The following is an 18,061-nucleotide window of genomic DNA, read 5'->3' as shown; positions in this document are numbered from 1 at the left end:
CGCCCCCAGGCCCAGAGAGTGCAGGGTCCCGCACGTCCAGAATCTCATGCCGGGAGAGAAGCAGCCACCAAAAGGCAACCTCGAATAGTTTACTAGGGTGACAGACCCACTTCTGTTGCACAAGAAGGTTATTCTGGTGGATAATCTCATACCCAGAGGGGAAGAGACACCTTAGAAGGACCCCTGTTCTTATTTAGTTTGGAGAGTAGAAAGCAGCTTTTCTTTTATTCTAAAGTCAGCCAAGAGACAGGGGGGATGGTAGGGCAATAATGGGCAGGAGTACACAGGATGAGGCACAAGCAACAGGTGATTCCTAGGCACCCCACTTCGCTGGAAGTCTGCACCATCGCCTCAGACAAGAGAAGCCATGGCTGTGAGCTGGGGAAGATGTCACTATACAGACCAAAGGGGAGAGGGGTCAACAAGTATGAGAAGCCCCGATGTCATGGATGACATTACCACAGCAGAAGGGAGGAAGCAATTCATTGTATCATGAATATATTTCTAACGCAGTTTTTGGAGAAATAAGTATGAGTGAGGCTGCCATGCCAGGCAGAAGAAATTAGGGAAAATCCAGAGGAAAAAAATCTGATTATGCCCAGAACACGACAATTCTATGACCCTATGGCAGGAGAGTAAAGACCTCGAGGCAGAGCGAATCCTCTAAGGCAGCAGTTCTCAACCTTCCTAATGCCGCGACCCTTTAATACAGTTCTTCATGTTGTGGTGACCCCCAACCATAAAATTATTTTCGTTGCTACTTCATAACTGTAATTTTGCTACTGTTATGAATCGTAATGTAAATATCTGATATGCAGGATGTATTTTCATTGTTACAGTTTGAACATAATGAAAGCATAGTGATTAATCACAAAAACAATATGTAATTATATGTGTTTTCCGATGGTCTTAGACGACCCCTGTGAAAGGGTGGTTCGACCCCCAAAGGGGTCTCGACCCACAGGTTGAGAACCGCTGCTCTAAGGGCTGGCAAACCATCATGCTCCTGCTCACAAACTGTTCATTAGTTGAGACTCATGGAAACTAAGGCTGTGAATGATGGTGGCTTACTGACCCAGAGCATGGCCAGGCCGCAAGCCGCTCATCATGCTAGTCATCTTTTCATGGCTGTTCGTACCACAGTGATGTAGGCCACATCTCTGTTACTGCCAGACTTCAAAAGACACCAAAGTAACCAGTCATAAGCTGGGGTTTAACTCGAATAACTACAACACAGCAAAGGAAGGAAGGAGCAGGCTGACTTGCATCATTAAAGGCTGTGGCACATAAGAGTGAACAAGCAATCCCATTGAAATACCCCTCAGACCCCATAATGATATGTAGATTTAATCCAATTCTAATAAAAATCCCAGCAATATTTTTGTGTGTGGCTAAACTGATTCTAAAATGTATGGAAAGGCAAGAGAAGTAGAACAACAAACAATTTTGAAAAAGAATAAAGTTGGAGGAAACCCACCACCTTACTTTAAGAAAGATTTAATATAAAACTACAGTAGTCAAGACAGTTTGGTATTGGCAAAGGGGGAGAGACAGAGATCAAAGAAATGGAACAAAGAGGACAATAGACCCACAGCAACATGGTCAGCTGATGTTTGACGAATATGCAAAAGCAATTCAATGGAGAAAGGGTAGTTTTTTTCAAACAAATGTTGAAAAAATTGGCATACAAAAAACTAAAAAAACCTCACATTTTATATAAAAATTAAACCAAAGTGGATCATAGATTTAAATGTAAAACTTAAAAAACACACAAAAGAGAATCTTAATGACCTGGTGTTAGGCAAAGAGTTTTTAGACCTGACATAAAAGCATGACCTAGAAAAGAAAAAGAAAAAAAAAATCAAAATGGAAAACTTTGGTTTTGTGGAAGACACTGTTAAGGGGATAGTCTGCAACAAAGGACTTAATATTTAGAATTAATATTAAAGACTCAAAAGTCCACAGTAAGAGAACAACTCCATTTACAAATGGGCAAGAGACTTGAACAGCCTTGGCTGGTGTGGCTCAGTGGTTGAGCATCGATCTGTGAACCAGGAGGTCACGGTTCGATTCCTGGTCAGAGCACATGCCCGGGTTGCAGGCTTGACCCCCCGTGTAGGATGTGCAGGAGGTAGCCGATCAATGATTCTCTCTCATCATTGTTTCTATCCTTCTATCCCTCTCCCTTCCTCTCTCTGAAATTAATAAAGACTTGAACAGACACCAAAGAGTAGATATAAGGAGGGCAAATACATACATGACAGCATTAGGCATTTAAAAAATGCAAATTAAAACCACAATGAGATACCACTATTACACCTATGAGAATGGCTAATTGAAAAAATATAATATCAAGTACTGGTGAGGATACAGAGCAACTAGAAGTCATTCTTTACCCTTGGGAATACAAATGGTACAGCCACTCTGGAAATCAGTAGCAGTTTCTTAAACACATACTTAATCATATCCATATATTCCACTCTTGGGTATTCCACTCCCCTTAAAGATGAAAATTAGTTTCACAGGAAAACCTGCACATAAATTTATAATCGCCAAAAAGTGGAAATAACCCAGCGATAAAGTACCTTCCAGATCTTAACAGAATACACACCAGCAGTTACACACTGATTTTGCTTGTGAGGCAGTATCCCAGAAGGACATTCCAGGGCAAACCTCATCCAGCCCGACCCTCCCTGGGCTTGGCCAAATGCACTAGAAAATCTGGAAAGACCAAAGGCTTTCAATTGCACTATTTCTCAGGTTCCCAGGGGTTCCATAAAAAGGTAGGGGGTGGTCCCTCATCTCAACTGCAATTCCAAAGTATCTTTCTCATACTGGAGTTGTTTGTGAAGTTTCTTTTGAAAACATTAGAAAAATCTGAAAATGGCAGTCATGAAGGATCTATACTGTTCAGCAGGGCCTCCCCAGAGCATGGATAGTCACATGCTTGGTGACCTACATGATGGATCCTCCACCAACCAACCACCCCAGGGGACACATTCTGCTTGAGGAACAGTATCTTCTCTTTCTATATTCAAAGCTGAGTGAATTAGCCTGACTCCCTTACTTGGTGTCTGGCCTTTCTGGAACTTGATGTGTTGTTGCATGCTTCTTTCCAGTTTAGCAAGGGTTCTATGCCTTCATGCCCAGCTGGTTCTTTGTACCTCTGAGCTTGTCTCTTCCATGCCTACACAAATGTCTGCTTCCCTCCAGACCTGAGGACCCCTATCTCTGGTCCTAGCAGTCCTGTCTTCCTCTGTTGGTGTCCTTCACAGAACAGGAACTGGAGAGAAGTCCCCCTCCCCCTCCCCATTGATAATAGTGTGGTTAAGTCCAATACACATTTCTGAGTTCTTATGTTACCTGACCTCCTAGCAATATCTGATCACTCCCTGCTTAAATTCTTCTCTCCATTTCCAGGACACCCCATTCTCCTGGGTTTATGATCTCTGACTTTGTAGGTTAGGTTCATCATCTACAGGTCCACTTCAGTTTTCCTCAAAGCTCAGCCCTACATGCCACCTTTTCTTTTCCATCCATATTTCTACCCAACTTGATCTCATTCACTCCCACAGTTCCAATTACCACCAATAGACCAATGCCTTCCCCATATCTCCAGCCCGACCTGTTCTCTAAGCTCCATGATTACATGACATCTACACCATGATACTTCAGTCTGATATGTTCAGAGCTCAACTTGGTTCTCTCTTCCTCCAAACCAAACATGTTCCTTTCCTTTGTTCCCAACCTCCACAAACATCACCACTAGGCGTCTACTTCTAGTCAAAAGCCCAGAAATCATCCCTGACCTCTCCCTTCTTCAATCTCTGTATCCAGTCCATTACCAAGTCGTGTTGATTTTGCTTCCAGATATTTCAAATGCATTCATGTCTCTCCATCATTCTCTACATGGAAGCCAAAGGGATCTCTCAAAATGCAAATTTGATCATGTCATCCCTTTGCTTGAAATTCTCCAATGGCTTCCCACCACCATTCACATGACAAAAATCAAAATCCCTAACTGGGGCTATGAGCCCCTTATCTTGCTCCTGCCTGTTTCTCATCTGTTTCCCAACATCCAATTGCTCTCTGTCATGTTGATTCTAGTTTCTCAAATGAGTCATGATCTCTCTTGCCATTGGGCCTTTGCACCTGTTCATCCTACAACCACTTTGCCTGAGGACACTTACTCATCTTTCATATCCCTCCTAGACTGTGCAAGTTGGTCCCCCTTTTATGTTTTCATAGCAATACATATCTTCTTTTCATAGGAATATAGATGGTCAGTTATTACCTATGGGATTTATTTAATGTCTAGTTCCTTCCTTACAGTTAGCACCACGATGGCAAGGATGGAGTCTGTTCTATATGGTCTATCACCTAATAACTGGAGCTGTTCAGCATTTACAGAGTGAATGTGGGTCCTTGTAGACGGTGGGTGCTTCCCTGGGAGTATGCAAAGGGCAGGTCGATGAACTGCTCTTCCCAATTTAAAGTGCCCCAAGGTGATAAAACTGGGTTAGAATCTTCTAATCTGTGATCCCACAGGAGTGAAGAAATTATTTTTACCAAAAATGTAGTATTTTTTAAAAAGCATTCATTCACAGTAGCATTTAAACTATAATGTACTTAAGGAGAACTCCAATTTTAAAACCAACAAAGAATATGCAAAAGCTATATGAAGAAAATTATCTGACTTTATTGAAGGATTTAAAAGAAGACAAAAGTAAGTGGAGAGATAACATGTTCATGATAGGAAGACAATCCTGTAAGTATGTCAACTCTTTCCCCAAGTACTCTGTAAATGACATGTCATCCCAGTTAAAGCCAAACGTGGTGGTTTTCCACAGAAACTGACACACACTCATCCTAAAATCCAGATTAAAGAGTGAAAGACCAAGAATAGCCAAGAAAATTCTGAGGAAGAAAAATGGGCATGTGCCAGGGCTGGGAAGATGTTTAACATACCAGACTTCTGATTCTAGCCCAGTTGTTTATTGGAAACTTGGTATATGACAAATCTCTTTTCAAATCAATGGGTAAAGGATGACCTAATCAATACATGGTGTTGGAACTATCAAAATGGAAAAAGAAAGCCAGAACTTTATCCTATACCATGATCAAAAATAAATTTAGGTGGACTAAAGATTCTATGTGAATAATTTTAGAAGAAAATATAGGCTTATTTTTATGTTCTTAGAATAGGAAGTTAGTTTTCAAAGACTAAAGCACATAAAGCATGAGGGAAAGATGATAAATATGACATTTAAAAACTTTCATACTAGAAAATACAACATAAGAAAGATTGACAGACAGACAGGGAGAAGATATTTGTAAACCTATAATAGTAACATGCTAGTATGTGGAATATTTAAAAACTCCCTACAAATCAGTAAGACAAACAAATAGAAAAAAAGGGGGGGGCTAAGAAGATATAAAGGCAATTCAAAAGATTTGTAAAAGCAAATCAATATATTCAAGGTCACTAAAAACGAGGGAAGGTAAACTGGAATAGTGAGATACCATTTCACACCCATCATCGGTGCTAAAATTTAAAAATCTGCAAATTAGGTATTTGTCAAAGAAAGAAAAATGGAAATTGTGCGGCACTAGTTGTTTATTCCAGTTACAGGAGGCAGCACGCCTGGAGGGAGCACTTGGGTCTTGGCTGCTCAGTCCAAGTTGTCCAGGAGGCAGCAGCAGCAGAGGGCGGCCCAGCACGCAGCCAAGGCCGCCTGACACCCGGTGTCGTCCGTCTTCCTTTCCTGTTGCATCACGTACACTGGGGGCAGAGTGGGGGCAGGGTAGAGGCAGGGGAGGGACAGGGAAGGGCAGGGGGGAGAGAGACCCAGTCAGGGGGCAATATGAGCAGCAGCATCCTGTGCTGATAGCACTTAGCACACAATCTGTGGAGACATGTTGGCTGTCTCCCTCCCTCTCCAGATTGCTGCTCCACCAGGGGGGAGCCACGCCTACCTGGTTCACTGGTCCAGTCCCATGCCAGTGTCTGGCACGCCATTTCTTCAATGTGTAAATAAAGGTGCCATCTGCTCAGCAACTGTTAGACCACTGTTTCCTGCCACCTCCCCTTCTCTGAAACCCAGACCAGCACCTTTCTGGATACTTGACCAGTGATCCAGTTTGCAGTGAGCCCTGGCCTGCAGCCTGATGTGGCAGGGACTGGCCGAAAGCTTTATACATTATCTCATTTAATCCTCACAACAGGCTGTTACCATCACCATTTATAACTCTCAACACTGTTTGCAAGAGTGTGAACTAGTAGAAGCCCTTTGAAAGAAAATTGGGTTTGGGGGTACACACAACGCTGACCCAGCACTGTATCTAGAACTTTTCTACAAAAATAATTCTGGTGTTTAAAAATAGGTGTATGCTGCAATTGCTACTGTATCAAAATAACCCCAAACTATCAAGAACTTCAATTTCTGTCACCTGGAGACTGATAGGTAAGTCAGTACATAGCACATCGAGAATACTAAGCAGCCATGAAGAAGAACTAGGTGGTTCTTCCATATTGCTAATAAATTAAGCAAGGGATAGAGCAGTGCTTTGTTTTATTTGTAGAATGAAAGGATATATATATACACACAAACACACATATACACAAGTCTCTGAAAGAATACGAAACTTAGAGGTCGGTGTGGGAAGGGATAGAGGCTTTTACTTTGCATTTTACATTTTTCTCAAATCCAGGCTTGTCTGATTCCAGAGCCACACTCAGCTGCTCCTCTCCTGTCATTGGGGGTCCTCTGGGCAGGAGGAGGGCCGGCCTGGTTCTAGCATGCTTTGACCTCTTCTAGACTCTGCCATAAGTTCCAGCTCCAGGGGCTTTGTGGGCAGCTGGCATTGCCTGACCTGGGCTCCCTGGTGGCACTGGCCTCATTCCTGGCCTGCCTTCCCATATCACTGTTGCCTAGACACCACCCTGGGCCCAACTCTACCTAACCTGTGCTCCCAGTTATTCTTGCTCCTCTCATGGCCTGATCTGGCCCCTGTGACCCCAAGTCCCACCTATCAGATGTGCTTTCAATGCAATTCTGACACCTCCCTCAGGCCTTGCTGACTTTCAACCCTGGCCAAACACTAGGAAGCAGCAGGTATATCAAATGGCACTCCCTCCAGCTCAGAGACCAGAACGGCCTGCATTGTGCAATTCCTAAGGCTGAGCCCCGTGAGGCAGAAACCCCCTCTCCCCCATGCCAGGTCCCAAACACCACTGCCAGGGTCCCTTCTGCATGCCCCCCCCCCTTCCAGCAGCACCGCTGGAGGCATTTCAGAATTTATCAAACCAACCCCAGCCTCTTCACTCCCCTTTGGGTTTGGGTTTAGGTTTGAACAGGGGCCCACCTAAGCCGGGTCCTGGAGAAAGGGCACCAAGGAAGCAGGGACCGCCAGTCTCTGCCTCTGCAAACCCGAGGAGTCAATGGTCTTCTAGGTCCCTCACCAGCCCCCAGCTCTCCTGTCTCTGCTCACCCGTGAGGGCGAACACCATGCGCTGGTCCTCTCCGTTCCTCAGCAGGGTCCCTCTGGCAGTGAGGCCCCACACAGCTGCTATCCACCTCTGCCAGCCTGTCACCTCGGCGGTACCTATGTCAGGAAGTTCAGTGCCTACTCATCTGACCCTGAAAGCAGTGCCACCCCTGGGCCTTCTCTTGACACTGGCAATACATACTCAATGGGCTCATTGTCTCCTTTGTCCTGGAAATATCCCCTCCACATCTCTCCTCTGCCTCTGGGGCCCTCCACACCACCATGGATTGCTGGGACATGGGGCCAAAGCCTCCTCAGCCCAAGCACCTGCCTACTGCTCCTAGAGTCAGCCTTCATCATTCTTTTCATCATCGGACTGAAGTCTGTGAAGTCCTGCACACTCTGTGGTCCCAATGCATAGAGGAGGCAACTGCATGAGGGGGCTATAGGTGTGGCCAGAATCAACTAGAAGGTGGTATTCTCGTGTCGGTTTTTGTTTGTTTGTTTGTTTTTAATGTAAGTACACACATTTTATTATTTTTTAAAATATATTTTTATTGATTTCAGAGAGGAAGGGAGAGGGGAGAGAGAGAGATAGAAACATCAATGATGAGAGAATCATTGACTGGCTGCCTCCTACATTCTCCCTACTGGGGATTGAGCCCGCAACCTTGGCATGTGCCCTTGACCAGAATCGAACCTGGGACCCTTCAGTCCGCAGGCTGACACTCTATCCACTGAGCCAAACCAGCTAGGGCTTAATTTATTCTTAACAATATATATGTATTTAATTTTTAATATTTTTAGAGAGAGAGGGAGGGAGAGAAACATTGATGTGAGAGTGAAACATTCATCGGCTGCCTTCTGCATGCCCTCTACCAGGGATTGAGCCCGCAACCTGGGCATGTGCCCTGACCAGGAATTGAACTGGCAACCTTTTGGTGCACAGGACGACACCCAAACAACTGAGCCACGCTGGCCAGGGCAACAATGTATTTATATTTTAAAAACAGGATATGTGTAAACATGACTAAACAGGGCTCACGCTTGCAGACCTGGCCACACTGCTAAGTCCACTCCCACTGTTCTAAACCTAACTTTCCATCATGTCACTCCTTCACTCAAAAATGTCTGGGTTCCTCCTTCCTACCCACTTTCTCTGGCCATCTAGACTGTGCAGTCAGAGCCCATGGATCTGTAGCCAGCTATGATCAGCAACCCCGCTACCTGGCCCTACCCATAAGGTCCTCAGGTCTCTCATAGCCAAATTCCCTGGTTTTGCAAGACCTGGATCAACCTACAAGGAAGGCTGCTTCTCAGCCCAGTGCAGCTCAGCCCTGACTCAGCTCCTTTTAGGAGGCTTTTGAGTGCTCTCTGGGAAGCTCCTTTCATGAGTCAGGGAATCCAATTCTAGGCACACGCACAGTGTGAAGGCTAGTACTTGCCTAATAATCCAAAGAAAAGTGTGAATTCTTTGCGCTGAAATTCTGGGCTTCAAGCACTAAGGCCTGTAGTTGGTGGTTGCAGAACTCTGGTCTCTGGAAAGTTGGTGAGGACAGTTTTGCTGTGAGGAGGCAGGAGCCAACTTAGGGCTGTATTCACAGAGCGGACACAGAGCTGCCCTGAACCCCCAGCAGTGCTGAGGGCTGCAGTGGGCAAGGTGTGCATCGCACATCCCTCTGGGGGTCAGAGACTACCCCGCCCTGCAACTTAAAAAATGACTAAGCTGCAGCGGGCACCAGCTGTGCTCTCAGAAAGGCTCTGTCCCACTTCTCCAGACCCCCAGCCCTTACCAAAGCTGGCCCAGGAACATTTCTTCCGGGGGGGTGGTGTGTGTGTGTGTGTGTGTGTGTGTGTGTGTGTGTGTGTGTGTAGAGAAGCAGGGAAGGAACCTCCCTACCTGATACTGTCACTCCAATCAATCCAGGTCACAGTTCCCAGGCACTATTCCAATTTAGTGGGAGAAACCACAATTAGGATTTCAGAACAGAGATTTTAATCAGACATCAAATTGGATTGAATAGACTCATCTACTCATTTGCCATGTAACCTTGGCAGGTGACAGCCTCTCTGCCTCAGTTTCCTCTGCTGTAAAATAGGGGCAAGATTAGTAATATACACCCCGCAGGGCTGTTGGGAAAATTAAGAGACTGGCATGTAAAACACTTAGCAGTGCCTGGCACATGGTAAATCGGTCAATAAATGTTCACTGATGTTATTACTGTTATTCAAATGACAATGACCCTTTAGGCAGACCCCTCCCTGACTGAGTAAAGAGCAGGCCTCTCGTAGCAGATCCAGACAGGCAGACAGAAAGAGGGCTCACCCCGACTCTGGGGAGAAGCCTCCTCGGAAATAAACGAGGCGAGAAGGCAGAGCCATAGGCTGTTCTGGGAGCAAAGGCCTGCGAGACCAGCGGGGCCTTCACTGTCGGGAAGAGAGAACAGGGCCAGCGCACCTCCAGGAGACCCATGCTGGCGGGGAACTGCCAAGAACGCAAGGTCCTGCCCTCACCCCAGCTCGTGCATGCACACACACAGTCCCTTCACTTTGCCTTTGGCCTCAACCAACCACATGGCATCAGAACGCAGGTTCAGGTTGGGGAAAATGGTTACATTTTTGAGAAGTATGACTCTGGGAATTCAGACAGGGCTCAGGACAGAGCAGCACCCAGGGCAGGAGGCAGGGAGCCGATACACGGAGCCTGGGACAGAAGAGGGACCTAGCTAGCATGGGAACAAACAGGACAGCAACACAGGGGCTGTGACCAAGCGCCACAGACAGACCTGCATCCTGACTACCAGGCCCATGCCTAGTGATAACATGCCCCATCACTGAAGGCCCAGGTACTCCAGGCTCGGTGGCCACTCACCCCAGCAGGAAACCACACAGTGGGCCTCACAGGCACCTGCCTAAACCATCTGCGATTTCTTAGCTTCTCTGTACAGACACTGACACCCATGAGCAGAGACACCAGCCTGCCTCCGGGATCTGGCTGTGCACCCCTTGATCGACCTCTTCCTTCTCGCCCTGCCAGGGGAATGGCTCCTGCCCCAGGGCAGGACAGTGCCCCCTCTCCCTGTCGGATCCAGGAACAGCTGCCGGATTCATTCGTGGGACCCTCCCAGGGTCCAGGCCAGAAACCTGGCCGAGGTTGGGTTACTGTGTGAAAGGCTTTTCTCCACCTGACACAGACCTTTCTGCTCCTCTGAGAAGCATCTGATCTGCTGTCTGGCAAACTCCTCCCTTCATCCTCCAGCATCTACAACAAACCCCCAAAAGGCAACCAGCCGGGGACTAAAACTGCGGCCACAGCTAAGCGTGTACTCGTGCCTTCTCCACTCATCCCAGCGCAGACTCATCAGCACCCCTTCCTTCCTGCTGGTTCAGGCTCCATCCAGTTCAGCTTGGCCCCAACTCGGGCCTCCCCTTCACCGCCCTGAGCTTCAGTGTCGTGACCTGTGAAAAGCAGGGTTGACTGTGGTGTCTGCAGTGAAGCTCCAAAGAAATTAAAATGGGTTGGGAACAAGATATCACTTGACTCCTATCCTCTCCCCTCCCGGCCCCTGCAGCCCTGTGCCCAAGCAGTAGGAGAAGGCAACAGTCAGCCTGAGAAGAGAGAAGAGGCTCCCAGCATCTCCTCGGGGGCCTTCCGAACGGAGGCCAGCCCATCAAGACCTTTCTGACTCTGAGCTGCTGCTACCGCACTATCATTACGATCATTTGAAACAGCCTCAGGAACAGCAAGCAGTCCTTAAGAGGAAGGCGGCACCGAGACAGGGGGCCAAGGGAAGTCTTCAGATGAAAGGGCAGGCTACAGAACAGGACACATTACGGAGCGCCAGGTCAGCGCTGGGGGTAAGGGCAGGAGACTTTCCCTTTGTATGCCAGCAAGGTTTTCATTCCTGTGTCACTGAAACAGAACAAGAAAATAGGATTGTCTCAGAAATGGCTGGTTTATCTCTAGGGTTTCCAACTGCCTTAACTAGACTAGGAGTTCCCAAGTGCAGGGTACAAGGCTTCTCCGTGAGCTGCCCCGCAGGGCCTGAGGCACACAGAGGGCAGCACGAGGTGGACGGGAACTAGGAGCACGCAGTGGCAGTCAACACGCAGCCCCCAAAGCCTTCCAGCCAGGGACAGGTAGCCACAGTGGCAGGGACTCACAAGGCCGTGTGCCCACGGGCTAGGTCCTCACTGTACCAGGGGCTCAAAGTCTGCCGGGGCACTGGCGACTGTCCTTGGCTACGCAGAAGAGGTTGGAGTTGGCTCATTTGTGGGTTTGGAGAATTTCCAATAAGAAATTAACACAGAAAATAACCATGTGCCCACGAAGGTAAGACTTTCACAACCAGCCATCTCCACTTCCTAACTGGTCTGGCAAATACAGAGGGACACTGGCCTAAGGAGGTCTTTTCCAGAGGTAGAGAGACCCATGCCAGGACAGCTGAATCCATCGAAAGCCCATTACCCCAGGTGTGTACACCTTACCACTTCCTGAGGGCCCTACGACTGGTTCTAAGCTGATGCAAGGAAAACCAGACCTTATGGCAACTCCGAATGCCAAGGAATTTCAGAAAAAAGATTACATATAATTCTAATTATGCTAAAAACGTTGTGTAAGAACTGGATGAAATAAAACAGGTGACAAGAACCAGCAGACACAGGACACTATCATGCCTGCACGAAGCTGCACGAGTGTAAGGCGAGTGGCCTAAGCCTCGGTTGTCAGTGGGCTCAGGGTTTCAGGTCCCAGGACAGACCCTGGTCTGGGGACAAGGCCAAAGAACAGCCCGACTGGGTCAGGAGGGGCAGAGTCAGCGAGAGCCTTCAACCCCTAGAGCAGCCAGCTGACTAAGGTGCACTGTCTAGTGCAGCCGTGGGCAAACTACGGCCCGCGGGCCGGATCCGGCCCGTTTGAAATGAATAAAACTAAAAAAAAAAAAAAACGAACCCTTTTATGTAATGATGTTTACTTTGAATTTATATTAGTTCACACAAACACTCCATCCATGCTTTTGTTCCGGCCCTCCGGTCCAGTTTAAGAACCCATTGTGGCCCTCGAGCCAGAAAGTTTGCCCACCCCTGGTCTAGTGCCATGCCCACCTCTGAGTGACAAGGGTGCCCTACAATCACAACTAAGTATTGTCAATGGCACGTAATTTGTAAAACTGAATCGTAACATTGTGAAAGCCGGTCAAATATCAAAATGAAATATGATGTTACAAGTGACCAGTGTGGGTATGTTGGAGTCTAAAATTAGCTGGTGAGTAAAGCTGACTTTCGGTCTGCAAGTCCAGCCCTCGGTGGAGAAGGTGATTCATCAGAAACTGACCTTCAAAGACACCGTGCTCTTGTGTTTTAAAACTCTTACCCAAAGAATTGAAAGCAGGGACTCAAGCAGGTATTTGTTCATAGCCATGTTCACAGCAGCATATTCACAAGAGCCAAGAGGTGGAAACAACCCAGTGTCCATTGATGGATGAAAGGATAAACAAAATGTGGTCTATACATACAATGGAATATTATTCAGCCTTAAAAAGGAAATAACTCTGACCCAAGCTACAACACGGGCGAACCTTCGAGACATTATGCTAAGTGAAATAAGATAGATACAGAAGGACACATATTGTATGATTCCACTTATAGAAGGTACCAAGAACAGTCAAATTCATAGATGGAAAGGATGTTGCCAGGGCTTTGGGGGGGGGGCTATTGTTTAATTGGTATGGAGCTTTAATTTGGGAAGATTAAAGTGACAGTTGCATAACAATGTGAAGGTACTTAATGCCACTAAACTGTATACTTAAAAACTGATAAAAAAAAAAAAGATATGCCCTAGTCAGTTTGGCTCAGTGGATAGAGAGAGCATCAGCCCTCGGACTGAAGGGTCCCGGGTCCCATTCTGGTTAAGGGCACATATCTCAGTTTCCCAGCCCTGGTTGGGGCACATGCTGGAGGCAACCAATCGATGTGTCTCTCTCACATCAATGCCTCTCTCTATCTTTCCCCCCTTCCTTCCACTCACTAAAAATCAATGGGAAAATACCCTCAGGTGAGGATTAAACAGGTTAAAATGATCACTTTTATTCAATATTTTACCTCCTACATTATTTCCTCTGCTTATTCCTGAGGATTCCAGGTACCTCAACACCCTGAGGAGGAAAGACACCAGAGCCGAGCCTCAAAGCAGGCAAAACTATGCCAGTGGCTCAGGGACGTTCTGTTCCGAAGCAGTTTCAGATCTCTTCCTTTTGGAGCCTGAATCAACCCTGCAGTGCCCTGGGGCCAGCCTGGACTCCAGCCAGGTCCAGGCACATCCTCGTCATCCAAAAGTACACTCTGCCTGCCTGTGTGCCCACCCGCCTCCCGCCGCAGACTCTAGCAGACGGCTCCAGCTCCATCTCACAAGCCGGATGTGCTGAAGGAGAAACAAGCTGCTGTTGCTGACACTACGCTCAGTCTCTCTCCCTGCTCACATGATCACGTCTCATTTTCCTAACACAGCCAACCCTGCAGGGGATTCCCGGAATAAAAGGCATCTTTCCCAACTCAGGCAGCTCACAGACCATTTAGAAAAAGAGCCAGAGACCTATTGAGGAAGCTCACATTGGGTGGGACCAATGATAAACACAACTGGATTAAAAATCAGGGCAGATCCTTACAGAGAGCTAAGAAGAGTGTCAATTTTATTACTGCTCTGTCCTTTCTCTTCCCTTATGCTAATATAAGAAAATTTAAAGAAACGATGGCTAGTGAGTGGCTCACCCAGACATGGAAATCATTTGATATTGGCCCCGGCTGTCACAGCCCCGGCTTCTCACTGATAGAGTCATCATGGCCTGGCTCCCCTTGCCCCAAGGAGGGGCGGTGGTGACGGTAATTACTGCACGAGCTGTTATTTCATATCCTGCGGAGCAGCAGGAAAGATGCTTGGAATCACAGAAACAGTAATGAGAGAAAAGGCAAGAGTAGAACAGAAATAGGCTCGGAAACCACAAGTTCCCAGTGTCAGTGAATGGCTCCTGAATATAAGACGACTGCCATGATTTTGGAACTAAATAGAAATGAGAAAAACTATTATTTTCCTGGTTTTCAGGCACTGGATTACAGGGGGAAATGGAGAGGTTACTTTGAGGGGAGCTGGCCCTTTGGAACTTGTCCAAATGGGCAGAGATCACCAAGGCAAGGCGGTAGCTGTTAGGTTCTACCAATTAGTGTCCAGGCACAGACGGGCACAGGCTGCTCTGTTATCGGCAGCTTTAGTCTGAGTCACACTGAGTGCCGGCCTCAGAAGTCTCGTTCAAACAGTGCCCACTGAGTGTGCGATAAGGCAAGTGTTGCCATATCATTTTTACTGAACACAGAGTGTGTTGTTATCTTAGGTATACAGACCACAACTGGCCTCAGCACGTACCAGATTCCTGCGTTACTGATTAACAGTTCGAGCAGATATATTTATGCAAAGCACCCCAGGCTGTTTTCTTCCTCCACTGTCAGGCTTAATTTTGTGATAGTAAAAATAGTTGTGTTTTCACCTAAATGTACCTCAGTTTTGGAGGCCTGGTGCAGGTGAGTTCTAAGGTCAGGGATGGGACAGGGTGACCACTCTCAACAAACATGGAGAGAAGGTGACTCGAGGCAGATCTCCCTTTGTAAGGACTGTCCCCTCCCGTGCTCTCTACTCCCGCAGCGCACTGCCCACCATTTCAGAGCAACAAAGGTATCCTTATAGACTTGGAAGGAATGGGGTGGGGGGTGGGGGTGGCTCTGCCAAGTTACCTACAACGATGCCTGCTCCTCAGTAACACTGCCACAAGCCAACAGCTGCCCAAAGCCAATGACAAAGGGTCCTGAAAGCCACCACCTCGCCCACTGAGAGTGCCATTTGGCAAATGTGACGCTAGAGCCTTCCCCAGTGGAGAAAGAGAGATAGGGGTGCCTGGCCTGTAGGACTCTGACTAGAACTCTGCTGGTCTGGGAGACAGGGCCAGAGTTTAGGGAAGCAACTCCCTTCCATGGTCAACAATACCAGTTCTAGTCAACCTGTCACTAAAGCTCGATGAACTTTAGTGGTTCAGTGGCTCAGTGGTTGAATGTTGACCTATGAACCAGGGAGTCATGGTTCTATTCCCGGTCAGGGCACATGCCCAGGTTGTGGGCTCCATCCGTGGGGGGTGGTGGGCAGGAGGCAGCCGATCAATGATTCTCTCTCATCACTGACATTTCTAACTCTCTCTACCTCTCCCTTCCTCTCTGAAATCAATAAAATTTTTAAAAAAGAAAATGAAAAAGGTCTCCAACATCATGACTGACCAACCATCTTTCCATTGAAATAGAAGAAACAGGCTAATCCTTGTGATGAAAACCCTATGGTGGGAAATTGAGTGGGGTTGGCCGTGGAGGCGGAGCGGCTGTTCGGGAGCCTCCGGTGTGTCAGAAATAACAGAAGGCATCGCACTGCTCCCCACCCACCGAGCTGGGTGTAGCTGCCCAAGTGATGGGTTTATTTATAGCACCACCGGTTTGGAGAACAGGGACTCTCAGCAAACTGGAAGCCGGGCAGACACAAGCTAGGGCACACTCTTGCAGCCCCGCTGTCATCGTTAGTCAAGTGCCCCTCCCCGGAGAGCAGCACAAGCAGACCCCAATATCTTGGGCCTCGCATGTCCATGTCTCTTAGGAACACTATAGATGGGGAGAGGTGGCTCTGGCGTTGGATACCCTGGGGTCCTCTCTCAATGCCACCTTGAGGGTATGACCACCTCTCACAGCTTCAGTGTCTTCACCTGTCAAATGGGGAAATAATAGTACCTGCAGCCTCACTGGGCTCTTCAGGGGCTTAATGAGCTAATAGGCCAGTGATGAGTGGACAGCAGGTACTCAGTATACACTAGCTGATGTTATTACTCCCAAGACAGAGACCTAACGGACAGAAGGCAGGACTCCCTCAGTGCTGAGATACCCGGGAGCAACATGGGTATTATGTAAAGGTGGTAGGAGATCTATAGACTATTTTTCTCTTTACACAATGAATTGAGTCTTTTAAAAGACTGAACAAGAGACATGGAAATGGGGTAAAAGAGGCGTCTATTTCCCCTAAGTACTGCCTGAGCCCAACTCCATGTGGATGCCAGGTTGCTGGGCGAAAATCTAGGAAGGCAGGGGGCACTGCCTCCTAATGATGTCACAAGCACACAGCCATCCTAACTACCTACTACCAATAGCAGGCTGGAGCTGACCACCAAGAATCCTTCTACCAACCCCCTTCCTCACCACCCTCTCCCCTGCTGGAACAGGGAATGATCCTGTTCAGAATTCCTTTTGACCTCTAAGATGAACCCTTCGCTCCTGATTCTACCTGGATAAAAATGCTGAGGACTCCAGTGTCACTTTCCACTCTAAGCCCCTAGTCTTGCACAGGCACACTCAGCAGACCTGCCATACAGGAGATGTGGAAGGAAGGAATTAACCAATGAGTGAGTGAATGCGTGAACAACGGAATGAACAATCTCTCTTGCACCTTTTACCTCAGTTGGAAAAGCTGTTTCCGGCCTGTCTTGTAAAAAGGCTGTAGACATGGGCTTAGCTGACTATTTTCTTAAGCGACAGCAAAGCATTACTGATTAAAAATATGAAGACCCTGTCAGCCTTAAGCTCTTAAGGAAGGGAGTCACTCCTACTTCTGCCAGTTGAAACCCTTCAAGAGCTCTCGGCTCATTCTGAACCTTCCTGAAATGGCTGAGGGCAGTCCCTGGTATCTGAACCATCACTTTATCCAGAAGGGATCAGTCTGACTAGAGGAGGTCTTAGGGAACATCAAGCGAGCAAAGGGAGCTCAGGGTCCCGAGCCTGCCTGGGTCAGAGAGAGGGGACCCTGCAGCCACAAGACACCTTCTCCAGAGGGGCCCCTTGAGAGCCTTCAGGAGGTCATGGTTACCCACAGCTGCCCAAGGGTACATGGACAGGGCTTATTTGGGGGGTTGGGGGGGCGCGGAGGGAAGGAACGGAGGATATTGATCCTTTATAAACTACCCATTATACACACACTCCCAAAGCAGAAATCTATTTTTATCCCACTAAGAACAACTCAAATAACAATCTTGAACAGTCTCCCTAAAATCCTCCAGCTGACAAGGTCTCCTAGGTTACCAAATGAACTCATTTCAAGGGCAAATGCAAAAGCTCAGAAGGAGCCAAGACGCTACTAAAAAAAGTCTAATTGAGATTTTTCCCCCTTAAGGAAAATGCATCAGAATCTTTCCTAGGCTGTTCCCAACTTAGGATCTTTAAGCAGGTGTGTCCCTGGGAAAAGGGCCTGATGCCTGGACCCCAAGGAAAAAGTTCTTCACATCACCACACACACCCCAGGTACACTCCCTAGAAGAAGAATGTGTGTGCGCGCGTGTGTGTGTGCTGTGTGTGTGTGCACGCACGTGTGTGTATGTGTGTGTGTGTGTGGGTGGGGGGTGGTTCTACTCTCTTCTCCAGATTCAGAAACTCTAGTCTAAAAGGCTGAGGATGGGTAAAGGCATCACTAGGGAGTGTGCCACTTTTGCCAATCAGGATCCCAGCC

The 18,061-nt window shown here is 47.5% G+C and overlaps 1 protein-coding gene across 4 annotated transcripts in view; it reads right to left on the bottom strand.

Moving 5' to 3' along the window:
- Positions 1 to 5,599: 5,599 nt before the first annotated feature.
- CYSTM1 (cysteine-rich transmembrane module containing 1) overlaps positions 5,600 to 18,061 on the bottom strand; it is a 39,886-nt gene continuing 27,424 nt past the window's right edge. For all 4 annotated transcript variants that reach the window (XM_014529078.1, XM_014529077.1, XM_014529079.1 and 1 more), the window contains one exon: positions 5,600 to 5,782. In XM_014529078.1, coding sequence (XP_014384564.1) covers positions 5,673 to 5,782 — 110 coding nt within the window. In that variant the 3' untranslated portion in view covers positions 5,600 to 5,672. The remainder of the gene's footprint in view (positions 5,783 to 18,061) is intronic.

Source organism: Myotis brandtii, unplaced genomic scaffold (genome assembly GCF_000412655.1).
Source record: "Myotis brandtii unplaced genomic scaffold, ASM41265v1 scaffold668, whole genome shotgun sequence".
Taxonomy (NCBI): domain Eukaryota; kingdom Metazoa; phylum Chordata; class Mammalia; order Chiroptera; family Vespertilionidae; genus Myotis; species Myotis brandtii.
Note: the sequence above shows the minus strand (reverse complement) of the source record. Positions and strands in the feature narration are given on the sequence as shown.